The following is a 12,336-nucleotide window of genomic DNA, read 5'->3' on the forward strand; positions in this document are numbered from 1 at the left end:
CCATCCTTGAAACCCTGGGATTTAATTTGCTGAAAGATAAGTGCTGCTCAGCACAGCTGAATTTCCTGGGAACCATATTGGTTACAGAAATAATTACATTAGTGCTAGATACTTCACACAAACATGCAGTTGTTGCCTTAGATTGTCCCCTTACGTTTAATATATGTTTGGGGTTTTTTTTTGGCTTGGTTGGATGTTTTTTACTTGAATCTCACCTCTCTTTATTTGTCTGACTGAAGCTCAGAGCACCTTACCTCTCCGTGGGCAGTGTGTATTGTATCATTAGGTGATGTGTAGCTAATATGTTGGTAAATACTGTTGGAAGGCCCTGGAAAGGTGTAATTACACACAGTTCCTCTTTAGGGATCTGCCTTTAAAGATGCAAAGCCACGAGTGCAGTGGCTCAGAGCTCCTGCTGAGCAGCTTTAAGACAATGCTGTTCCCTGCTGCAGAGTACAATGCCAAACCCCAAATCTTCTTACATAGAAACCTCTGTTGCAAACGCCAGTGAGAAGTTCAGGAGCATTTTGCACAGACTGTGAACGAGACTGAAAATTCATTAACTGGTTCTTGCACTTTGGATGCATAATCTCTAAAGCAAGAACTAGAGAGAAAGATAAGAGATCTGGTTGAAACACGTAAGAAAATACAACAGAATTGCTTTGAGAAATTTGCTCTCCTTTTGTTAAGTGTAGGCTGATTTCACCAATGTCATGATTGCGTCTGAAAGTGTTGATAAAGAATTGCTCCAAAATCCCCACAATAAGACACACTACAGAAATTGCAGCTGATAATCGATTCTGATATTTTTACTAATTAAAAAGCCAGGATATCATTCAAATTACAGTTTCGTCTCTGCTTACGGTGGAATGTTTGCATGACATGCTTTTTGGGGGCTCCAGCCTAACAAAACACCTTACATTTTTAGGCTCCAGCCTAAAAATCCTAATGATTTTTTTTTTTACCAAAAAATCCTTGGGAACACTGATTTCTCAGCAGCATTATGGCTGAGGAAAACTGGTAAGCATTAAAAAGAAAAACAACAAACCTTTAAAGAGGAAGTTTGACAGGAAGTTGGTTTCTGCTGCTGTCGGGGCTGTCAGGAGGGAGGGACGCTTCGCTTCAGCTTCTTTCCAGCTGGGTTTTACTTATCTCCAAACCTGCACTGTTTTACAGTTCATTCTAAGATGAACTGTAAAATAAAGCACCCCTGAGCCTACTGATGGCTACAGCTCTTTTGGAAAATCATGTAAACAGTTATGTAAAAACCCCCTTAAAAATAAAGAGGTGTTTGGAGCATTAACTGTAGGGGATACTGATAGAAGTCTGGCATGTATTTGGTGTTATTCGGGGATTAGCAGTGAATCTCTTGCCATTAGCAACGTGCCCTGATTCACATTTGTGAAGTCTAAAACATGCTCTATTTCTGTCAATTCAGGAAAAAAAGAAAAACTTCATTTTTTTTTCCCTTCTGGTAGAGGGTTTCTAAGAAATGACGACAATTAGCATGAGTAATTTCTCTTTTTCCTTGCCTTGCGCAGTAATAAGGCAGTGCTATACCACCAACAGCGTTTCAGTGTATATAGTAGGAGTTGTAAGTGTCTGAAAGGACTAGGAGACAGGGAGTATTCCTGATGTGTAGAGCAGGAGGAGCGCAAACACACCAAACCTTTCTGTTTGGGCATCTTCTGCAGCACTTTGTTTGCTGAAGTACTGCATAGCGACACTGAGGTATGTTAAAATTCGCTTTATTTCTATCCCAAACATCACAGAGTGTTTGATTTACTGCCCTCTACCTTTTAAATGGGTGGTCTCGTGGTGACTTGTGACTTCTAAAAGATTAATCACATCCTTTTCTGCACTGTGTATTTTTTTTTTTCCTTCTCTTTAGCAGTGGCAGCTAGGGTAGGGCAAGATGAAAGCAACAGCAAAGTAGCTAAAATCATCTTCAAGGAAGTTAGCAGCAATCGTCCCGCCCTCCCCCTTTTGCTCAACTGCTCTGTGCCTGCCATCCCCCCAGCTGGCCTTGCCGGCAGCTCCCGCCTGTCAGGATGGGCTAGTGCTGGTGGGGAGCAGTGCTCCTGCCCCCCGGGGGAAGGATGTCGATAAAATGGAATAGGTTTGCAGAAGTACCTCAGATAACAGTGAAGCTGGTAGGACTTAAGCACTGGGAGGTAAGAGCTTCGTGGTTCTTTGGGGGAGGGATCGGCTGGTGCAGATCTGTTCCTTTGGGTCTGCGGGTACCTGTTGTGTCTGTTCCTGCACGTCCGTTCAGCCGCAGAGCCGGGCTTCGAATCTTGCTGGCAGCTCCAATAGCTCAGGAAAATGGTCTTGTTTTTTTACAATCCTTTTTAAAAATAAAGTTCCAGTAACTGTCATAGGAAAAAAGCTGAAAAAAAAAAATCTCATTTTGAGACCTTGTCCTTCAGTGGAGTGGCTGGCAGCCTGTGCATAGTGTGCTGTTTCCTCCTTGAAAGTGGTGCACCCATTTCCTGTTTTTTCTGGGGTCGTTCAGCTTTAATTAAAATGTTTTTTACAGTAATTTTCATGAAGGCAGGGTATTATTCCAGACTTCAGAATTACTGGGCTTTGCAGTAGACATCAGGTAGGTTTAAAGTACAGGATGGGAAATCTCCTTTCATCATGAGAGTCACAAGATTTGCCCTGAGCTTAGAGTGATCTTTTCTCCTGGAGCTTCACAAGACTTGGCAATAGAGCAAAACTCCAGGCATCGGCTTAATACCATCAGCCAAGGCCTAAACTGCAGTTTAATTTCTTGAATCCTGCCAGGCTGGACATGGTTAAAGGTGGGCAGGTCAGTGGATGGAGGATGGGACTGTGGAGGTTTCTGTGGGGTGGTGAGCCAAGCTGATGGCTCAAAGGAGGCGGAGATATGATGCAACACAGATGCAACACAGACTCTTCCTGGCAGGTTTTCTGCTTCAGACAGGATTGTTCCATATGGTAATGCTCCTAGTTTTGCTTATTTGCAGAACAAAATAGCATTTGGGGCCAGTAAATAGACTTTTTGTTTATGACACTTTACAGGGAGAGACTCCGACACTGGGCATTTTGCCTGGGAAGTGTTGGGAGAAGAGAGTCCTTAGGCTGAGTTACTCATTATTTGAGTGTGTCATCAAAAGCTCAACAGTTTCCCTGCGGGTGACTGCAGAGCTCGATACCTCTTTTAACCACTTCATGGCAGTTGCTCACATGGGCTGCTCTGCAGCTCTCTGATATTCAGGCTGTGACAATATTAGGCAGACGACACATAGCATATAAATAACAAAATGCAAAGATAAGCTCACAGAAGCCTTTACCAATTTCTGGTTAAGCTTCTCTTTCAGATGCCAGGAAATCCACAGTAACAGTTAACAGAACTGCAGCTGAATCTTATGGTAAACGTGTTATAGGTTGGTACACAGAAAGACAGGGAGTCGCTGTAATTCAAATTTGGAGTTTTTCTGTGGAGTTTCCTTTAAAAAGTGTTTGGAAGAATTCCAAATCCATTAAAGGCTGCAGGGGAAAATGTCTCAAATTTTTAGTATTTAGTATTTTCTATCTAAGGTAGCGATAGAAAAGTAAGCAGAAACTCTGCTAAAAGTTGGATAAGGTGGCTGTGCTTGTCATCTTTCCAAAGCTGAGTAGCCCAGAGGCTGAACTGTGGCTTGTGCTTTGTGAAGATGAGAGTATCTTTTATGGCGTTGCTGTTGTTCCTCTGCCTTTCTGTGGTGCCATATGTCAAGAATGTAAAAGATCCATTTTCCCAAAAAGCTTCACATGATTACCTGGGGTTGCATGTAACTATTGAAGAAGTTGCTAGTTGGAAGGGAAACAGAGGTGGAAATATTCTGGCAGTGGGGCTGTACAGGCACTGAGGAAGAGCTTGTGTTCTCCATTAAAAATGCAGTTGCAAATATCAAGCTTTACAGGTTGGCCTTAAAAATTAACTGTGTTGAAAATTTGACACACACTGCATGTAGTGTTTGTATTGAACATAATTCATTGAAAGCACTGAAGAGGCTGATGAGAGCTCAGAAGAAGAAAAGAGGTAAAGTCATTAAACCAACAAATATAAAACAGAGGTGAAAGAAAATAGCTTCCTTCAGAACAGACTGAGTTTCATATCTGCTGGTGAGACATCTGTGAGTCAGTAGTATGTAAATCCACATCCATGGGGGCTGTAAGGTGGTTTTTGTAAGGGAGAGCTGGGCAGACACATGACCATTGTTGAGGTGTGCACTGGTCGATATCGTCGCAGTGCCAAAGGCAAACACTGAGGAATTTGTAACTAGAGAATAGACCTTTGCAGAGTAACGAGGCTTTTGGTCATTTTCTCTCTGCAGGAAAAGGAGAAAGATAAAGAGAAGACTAAAGAGAAGGACAAAGATTCCAAGGAGAAGGAAAAAGATAAGAAGCAGTCAAATGGACATGTCTTCACTCCAACCTCTGTTGTAGCCCAAGCAACCTGTTACCACTGTATGAAGCCTTTCAATAAGGATTCATACTACTGTGCAAGTAAGTCAGGGGAGGTTCCCTCCCTTCCTTTTGTTTTTCATTGAATCTCACATGGAAAATGCAAACCTTACGCCTTCTTTTCATTTTCCTTAAGGATGTAGGGTGGGAGGGAGACTTTGGAGATAGTGATTCATGGAGCAGCAGCATGTTGCCTTGTGGAAACTGGACTGAAATGAGTCGTGGCTGCATGGAGGTGTCCTACAACCTCATTCCAAGCTTGAGGTCAGCCATCACAGCATCCCACGGGGTTTTCTACCCCTTGTTGGGCTGTGTCAGTCAGCTGGAGAACTTGTTTATTTCGGCTGCATGTTATGGCTTGGGCCTGAGCTGCTTTGATAAGATGGACAAAGGACAGGGACAGCTGGCTTGGATCATGGCTTTTACTTCCAAAGGGAAGAAAAAGTCCCACCCATCTGTAGTGTATTGCTTTAGTTCTCTGAACTGCTTCGGTGAGCCCTTAGTCAGAACCACATGGTACAAAAAGGAAATACTCACCCTCTTCTCCCTTTTAACAAGAAATTGCATCACAGGTCAAATGGCAACTACCTGTGTGTGTGTGAGGTACGTGCACTACAGTCCAGACAGGACAGGAAATACATCTGATGGTTTCTGCCAGATTAGTGATTTTGTTCTCTTTTCTTATCACACAGTTTCTCATGCCTGTAGCTTGATAAGGTCAGCAGAGTTTGTGTGGTCGAGCCCACAGTGCTGCCCAAAGCTGTAGAATATGAAGACAAAAATGTCTTTTTCCCACTGCAGCTCAGGGCTCTTCTTTCCTCACTATTAGTAATTTTTTACTCCACTAGCCTAGAGATAAGTCAAAGCATTTATGGGAACTGCTCCCAGGCTGGAGTCCTCTGTTCCTCCTGGTAGATGTGAGCAGGGGAAGGGGCAGCCAGCTGAATCCCGAATGGCAGTTCCGAGTTTCCTGGAAGAGATTTCAGCAAAGTTGTTTGCATGAAACACACTCTGTGTCAGCCTGATGGGAAATGGAAAACATCAACAGTTATAAGCTCTCAAATGCATTCTCTCCCTTTCCCCACTCAACTTTCTTTGGCTTCTGAAGCCACTTAGAAAGTCAAATATATCCCAATTTAATTTTCTCTATATTCTAATGAGTTAAAATAACCCAACAGTGTCATATGTTTTAGCATAGGTGTTCTTTCCTTATTTCCAAGATATGATGGAAAATTATTGCAACTGTTCTGCACTGGACAAGAAACGAATGCCATGAGGAAGGTTTGATGAGGGCCCAGGTTGAAATCTCACATCTGAGAGTGCTCCTTCCTCCTATTGCATCTTAAAATCAACTATCAGATGCTTTGGAAATTGTGGATAACCAGCAGCAGAGGCTCTGTTATTCCTGTGCTGTTGCAAACTAGTGAGCATCACTGCTCTTTCTTAATGCCTTTTAAAGCATTGGATTATTTTAAAACAATGTCTCAGCTTTTCAGTGATGCCCCCCCAGCTTCCTGAAACAGCTAGTCAGTGCTAAAAGATTGAGAATACTGTGAAACAAATGGGCAAGCAAAAAAGCCTAACTTTTAATAGCTTCCTGCCTGGTCTTTTTTTATTTTTTTTTTACTATCAGTAATGTAGAAAATAAGCTTTTGGGGGTTTTAATTATTAATACTAGTGATATAGAGGAGTTGGAGGAACTTCCTGCCTGCTGAAGAGTTGAATAGGTGAGATAAAGTCCCTGAAACCAGATTTTTCAATCTAAAAAATCCAGATGTTGTATTACCAAATGATACACACTAAAGAGCTGCCTTCAGGCTTTCAAGGCCTGAAGTGTGAATTTAATGATTCTGAATTGTCTTGCTGCCTGTCTTTGTGCACCAGAAGCAGGTTCTGCCCCACTTCCTTGTTCGATCTGAAAAAATGATAATGCTTGTGGGTTTCTGCAAGAACACGCAGGTTTCTTTGTTCTGTCTTTCTTGCACAGGAAACTGTGAGATGACAGAATAGGAACACCCTATAGCCTTATCTCTGTCAAAATATCAGAATTACTGGCTTTTGTTAAGTAGGCCTAAATGTAAAAAATACTAGGAATGTTAGCACATATTGTCATCCTGGACATGGAATTTTTTCCTTTCTTATTTTTTCAAGAAATAATTCTGAACTTTACGCTTACAGTGTAACTTACATCTAAAGTACAATTCATTATCTTGTGTTAGTGTTTTCATGAATGAGTGGAAATAATTTTCTCTAAGCTACTGAATCTCATCTGAGAGCATTTGAGTTGTGATCTTTTATCTGCTGAAAGAGTTACAGCCTCAAACCCTATTATCAATTATTATGGAAAAAAAAAAAAGTAGTTTTAATCGTCCTTTCCCAGAAATCTGCTGGCAGAGAACATGGGCAGACTCCAAAAAACCACATAGCTTTTGCTCTGGCGTGTAAGCAGCAAAGGCTGGGGTTTAAAGCATGATGGTCTTTGGACTGGTGGGTGCTGTGGTTTCCAACCAAAACGGTGTCTTCAGTGCAGTTTTCAGCAGGAAGTCCCAACCTCCTGGACATGGTCACCTGACACATGGTCCTGTTACTTCTTCTGGTAACTCTTCAGTAAAACCCTGTGGGTTTCTGTGCTGTAGATCTTGCCTGTGATGTCTGAGTTTGTGTAAATGAATTTTCCTGTCTTTTGGATCTCGCAGTCTGTGTTTTGATGAGAACAGTATTTCTGTTCTCAGAGAAAATATTGACCCTACAATTGGTTTCTGTTTCCATCTCCTGCTTCAGCTTTCCACCTTACTTTCAGAGGAATAATGCCATCATTTTTCTTTCCTTTTTTTTTTCTTTAATTTAAGACCCACTGGTTAAGACCCCTGGCAGCTCAACCTTGCATTGATTTTTAAACAGAATTTCCTGTTAAATTCCTTGAGGAAATCTTATTAACAAACAAAAGGCTAATTATCCTGGAGAGGAGCCTGTCTCTCAGTATTTGTAGCTACTCGTGTAAACCACAATGATACTTGAAAGTTCTAATTCTCAGTTGTGTAAATTAACAGTTCAGATTACAAATGGTGAAAACTGACCTGTTTTCTGTGTGGTTTTGTTTAATTGGTTGGGTTTTTTACTTTTGACAGACTGCAATGCAATTGTTCACAAAGGCTGTAAGGAGAGTTTTGCTTCTTGTGCAAAGGTCAAAATGAAGGTAAGAGAGTTCATGTACTCTACTGAATAAACAAAAAAAGTTTATGCAGATATATAACATCTTCTATTATATGTCACAAAGTTTCCAGCTTGTTGGAAAGAACTTCAGGCACTGTGCCCTATGTGAAAACTATTAAATATGTCGTTTATATAAGGAACACACAAAGTTTGTGCTTACCTCAAATGCAAGGAACCTGGTTCTCCAAGATAAATAATGTTTATACAAGTATGATTTTCAGTTCTCTTCAGTATTATCAGCACTTTTTCATTTTCCTATTTCTCCATCTGTTATTTTTCCCATTTCAATGGTGGTGGGGGAAATAAATAAATATATACATACATATATATATGTATATGTTTAAAAATACACATACAGCCAAAAACTGATCTGTTCTGAGAGGATTCAGAAAAACATAACTTTTTTAATTTAGTTATATGGAAAAAATTGCTGGGAAAAAGGGGGAAGAAACTACAGTGAAATTCATTTTTCTTTCAGCCACAGAGAGGGATGCTGCAGGCACATGATACCTCTTCGTTACCCACAGTAACCATGAGAAACAAAAGTAAGAAAACTTCCTTTCCTTCTCCTTTGGTGATGTTCTTAACTGTTCTGACAACTGCTAACTTTATATTATGAAAGATAAGTGTTTATCAGAGCAGGGATGAGAACATCCTCTGCGTGTGGTAAGCAATATTTGAGATTTCAGAAGTTGTACTGAAGTTGTACAGAGTTCATCTGCTTCTGCAGTGGCTATGTAGCTTTCAGCAGACTTAAAGCTATCTCAGATTTAAAATAACCACTTGACTGGTGTAGCTTGCTGAATGCCTACAGCTGGTAAGTCCACAAAATCTGGAAGATGCAGCCTGTGTCCATGAGGGTCTGACACTGGGAATAATCCAACTATGAGTATTAAGTGGAGAGGATGTTTATTCAAAATACATTTATTTTTGTTTTAATTAAATAGTCTTAGGCTTTGAGGTAGTCAAAATAAAAAGTTTTATTTTGAATAGGAGGAATGCTGACAAACTTTTCCTGACTTTGTTGTGATACACACTGCACTGCAGAGCAGTGTGACCAGGGGTAAAGAATAGGCATGAAATAGCCCACATGGGTTTTTATAGTGCCATAATTTGATAATCTTAAGTGATAAGCTTTGTTAAGTGATAGCTTGGAGATCTCTGTATGGAGCCACACTGCATAATACAGTTGTAATCACTGTGGTATTTATCAGAGATAACACTCCAGAAAGCAGAAGTGCATCTGAAGAAGGAAAAATCTGGAATTATTATGGGAAGATTAGTTAAAGGTAATCTATAATGATAGTATAACTATAATGATAGTATAATGAAATAAGGATTATCATTTCTCTGTGGCACATACTGATAGAGAAACCTTCTCAAAAAGTCTGACCAGAAGCAGCAAGATGCATATAATTATAGGCCCAGGGGAGTGACAAAGCAACAGAGTAGATTAAACCATATGATTATTCATCACATAAAATTAAATTCAGTTTCCCAAGTATATGTTTCTGGACTTGCAGATCCCACCTAGGAATTTTAGGCGTAGTGCAGTGCAGTCAGTTCTGCACAGGGATCCATGTTCTTTCCTTCCTGTGGCTGGTTTTAACTGCTGAGATCCCCTGGTGATGATTCTAGAACAATAAGGAAGTGAATTTCAGTGCCTGGATCCTTTAAGTCATCATCACCGTCACGGTTAGCAGCAGTTAAGGCGGTTACACGGCCTGACTCCCCTCTGACCCTTCCCTTCCAGGCTCGCAGCCCAAGGAGCGCCCTCGCTCAGCAATCCTTGCTCCTGAGGAAAGCACTGTCACCTCAATGTTCAACAACAGGAGATCATCACAGCAGCCTACGGCACTTTCTAAAAGTGTCTCGATACAGAACATTGCAGGGTAAGGTTTCTCCCTGGACACCTGAGCACCCGTGTGTTACCTGACGCTGCGAACATAACGAAGTTCAGTTCTCACTGAAAATAGATTCATGGACTATGATTTGTGCTAAAAGTACAGAAGAGGTTCACAAAGCCAGAAATACCCATGTTTTGTATGATACCTTCAGGTGTCTTCTGCACGATCAGATTGCCTGGGTTAGTTTAGTCATAGCATGAGTTCAGAGGAGTCTGAGTTGGCCTGGTTAGATTCAAGGCCACTTCATAGAGATGCTCTGGGCTCCAGGAGGAAATTCCCTTGCCTTAGGACAGATACTGTGCAAGCACACATTTGCAGCTCAAGTATTGTATTAAGTTTTGTGTCCATGACAGAAGGGGTGAAGGCACAGAGCTGCAGTCTGCCTGGTGGGTTTGGACTGCGTTATAAGTAATTAATTAAAAAAAAAAAAATCATAGAAGAAAATCTAGTTTATGGTTCCTACCCTACCTGCATTTTGAGCAGTTCTACACATGAGGCAGTAGCATGGACTGGCATGTTCTGGGCAGTTTGAATGCCCTGGCTAGTCATGGTGAAATTTTTTCAGTCCATTTTTCTCATCTTTCTCAGAGCTAATGATAAGGACTCTTGTATAGCCTTTGGTGTTGCATTTTTTGCACTGCTTGCACCAAGGGCAGTGAGGATGGGATGTGACTAAAATGGAAAGTAGTGGAAATGGAGTTACCCAAACCATAAAACCTCAGGTGTGATTCTTTATAGAAGAAGAACCAGCACTCAGAACTGTACCTCTTACAGCTTCTTGAGCCCCAGAGGGTAGTTAGAAAACAACTAAAAGCACATTTCTGTATGTAATCGTGCAGTGCTGTCTTTTTTTTTTCCAATTCGTATTTAAAATGCATTTCTTCTGGTTATTTGAAAGTACATTTGGCTGGGTTTTTTATGTCATAAACAATATTGTACGTTCTGTTTTTCAGCAGAGTTGGGAACGATGACAACTTAATACACACTTGGAAATTCCTGTCGCAGTCAACAGACTCCTTACATAAAATCAGCCGGGTGAATGAATCCATGGAGTCACTGGTTGATGAAGGTGAGAGATCCCCATGGCATTTATGGCAAAAGGAAGGTCTCAGTGCTGCTTTCCAGAAATACAAAATCCATTTTCAGCAAATGTTGTCCTTTCTAATGGACAATTAATGTGCATTTATTTTAATCTTAGAATATCAGCATGATAAACAAAGCCCCACATATTAATTACTTTAGCTTGTTGAATTGTGGGAAAACATTTAGAAGGTTTCAGTTACAGTTGAGTTACTTGGAATTTAGCTCAGGGAAAAACATTTCCTCTTCTACTGTGGTTTTTTATCTGCGACGTTGTTGCATTGCAGCTTCAGAATACATTATCTGAGCTAGAATTTGGTCTGTGTGAAAATGGCCAACTAGTTCTTTGCAACTAAGAAATAATCTTTAAAAGCGCTTTTCATAACCTTGTCGTTACGTGGTATATGATCATTTGTGTCAGGAAAGGAGAATGTGTGTGGTGTCTGTGGTGTGACAGACAATGCCTAAACCTAAATGAATAGACAGGAATCTCAAAGAGGACAAGTTACCCACATCTTAATGGCACTTACATTGCTTTGTGAAGGAGCGGACATGAATGAAGGACAGCTCATGGGAGAACTGGAATTAGATTCCAAGCAGCTGGAGGCAGAGTCCTGGAGCCAAGTAGTGGACAGCAAGTTCCTACAGCAGCAAAACAAAGATGTTGTCAAACGGCAAGATGTCATTTATGGTGAGATACCTGCATCTTCATTTTTCACTTGTTTTAGGTAGCTTCTTGATGTTCCCACATGCATGGATTTGGGAAACTTTAGGTCACTGAACTTTAGGTCAGGAAACATTGAGTTGGTTTCCTTAGAAGCCATAGTTTCATTCTTGCAGTTCTTAGAAATGTAATGTATTCTGCGAAGGCTTTTTTTTGCAATTCCCATATCCAGAAGCCATCAAAAATTCCCAGAAACTGCCTCTCCTTGTTTGTCTGCTGATGACATTTAAACTCAGTTACAGCAGAGCAGGTAGCTAGGAAGTCTTCTCCTGACAGGTTCAGGAACCAGCCTCTGTGGCAAAAGGGCAGTATGCTGAGGCTGCCAGTGAGTTAGGAAGGAGCAGATACCAGGGCTGAAGGTTCAGACTTCAGTGTCCAAAGCTCTTTATTGTGGGATTCCTCTGCCCTGCTTTTACATGTGAAACTATTTCTCTTACTTTTTCTCTCATACATGAAGCTATTGATTGATGTTTCAATAGCTGACATAAAATTTTCTGAAACCAGAGAGAAGCCCAATTATGGAAGAGCTTTCTCCTGGCAGCTTTTCCTTGTGCTATAACCCATGAACTCCACAGTGACCTTGGTTTTGACCTTGTCCCCATCCTATACAGAGCTAATGCAGACAGAAATGCATCATGTCCGCACCCTGAAGATCATGAACGATGTGTACAGCGCAGCGATGTTGAAGGAGCTGCAGTATGACCAACAAGTCATTGACAAGATCTTTCCTTGCCTGGAAAACTTGCTGCAAATCCACAGTAACTTTTTCCAGCGGATTCTGGAAAGGAAGAAGGAGTCATTGGCAGACAAAAGTGAAAAGAACTTTGTTATCAAGAGGATAGGTGACATCCTAGTGAATCAAGTAAGTGCTGGAAAATGCTTGCAGTTCTGAGAACACAGCTGGAAACCAGGCACTTTTCCTTCCCTCCTGTTTGT

At 41.0% G+C, this 12,336-nt stretch overlaps 1 protein-coding gene and 1 long non-coding RNA gene across 11 annotated transcripts in view; one reads left to right on the forward strand and one right to left on the reverse strand.

The window, feature by feature from the left end:
* Positions 1 to 12,336, forward strand: part of AKAP13 (A-kinase anchoring protein 13) — a 213,160-nt gene that overhangs the window by 181,342 nt on the left and 19,482 nt on the right. For 7 of the 10 annotated variants that reach the window (XM_017805073.1, XM_017805077.1, XM_017805078.1 and 4 more), the window contains 7 exons: positions 4,347 to 4,518; positions 7,605 to 7,672; positions 8,168 to 8,234; positions 9,443 to 9,581; positions 10,550 to 10,665; positions 11,221 to 11,367; positions 12,012 to 12,262. In XM_017805073.1, coding sequence (XP_017660562.1) covers positions 4,347 to 4,518; positions 7,605 to 7,672; positions 8,168 to 8,234; positions 9,443 to 9,581; positions 10,550 to 10,665; positions 11,221 to 11,367; positions 12,012 to 12,262 — 960 coding nt within the window. The remainder of the gene's footprint in view (positions 1 to 4,346; positions 4,519 to 7,604; positions 7,673 to 8,167; positions 8,235 to 9,442; positions 9,582 to 10,549; positions 10,666 to 11,220; positions 11,368 to 12,011; positions 12,263 to 12,336) is intronic. The other 3 variants (XM_017805079.1, XM_017805075.1, XM_017805083.1) reach the window with 1 other exon arrangement.
* LOC108492595 lies at positions 4,530 to 11,318 on the reverse strand. Its single transcript, XR_001873166.1, has 4 exons — positions 11,207 to 11,318; positions 9,220 to 9,323; positions 7,850 to 7,956; positions 4,530 to 5,446 (listed from the first exon to the last, which is right to left on the reverse strand). It is a non-coding gene; the product is annotated as an uncharacterized LOC108492595 (long non-coding RNA).

The sequence above is a fragment of the Lepidothrix coronata genome, unplaced genomic scaffold (assembly GCF_001604755.1).
Source record: "Lepidothrix coronata isolate B3197 unplaced genomic scaffold, Lepidothrix_coronata-1.0 Scaffold11, whole genome shotgun sequence".
Taxonomy (NCBI): Eukaryota; Metazoa; Chordata; class Aves; order Passeriformes; family Pipridae; genus Lepidothrix; species Lepidothrix coronata.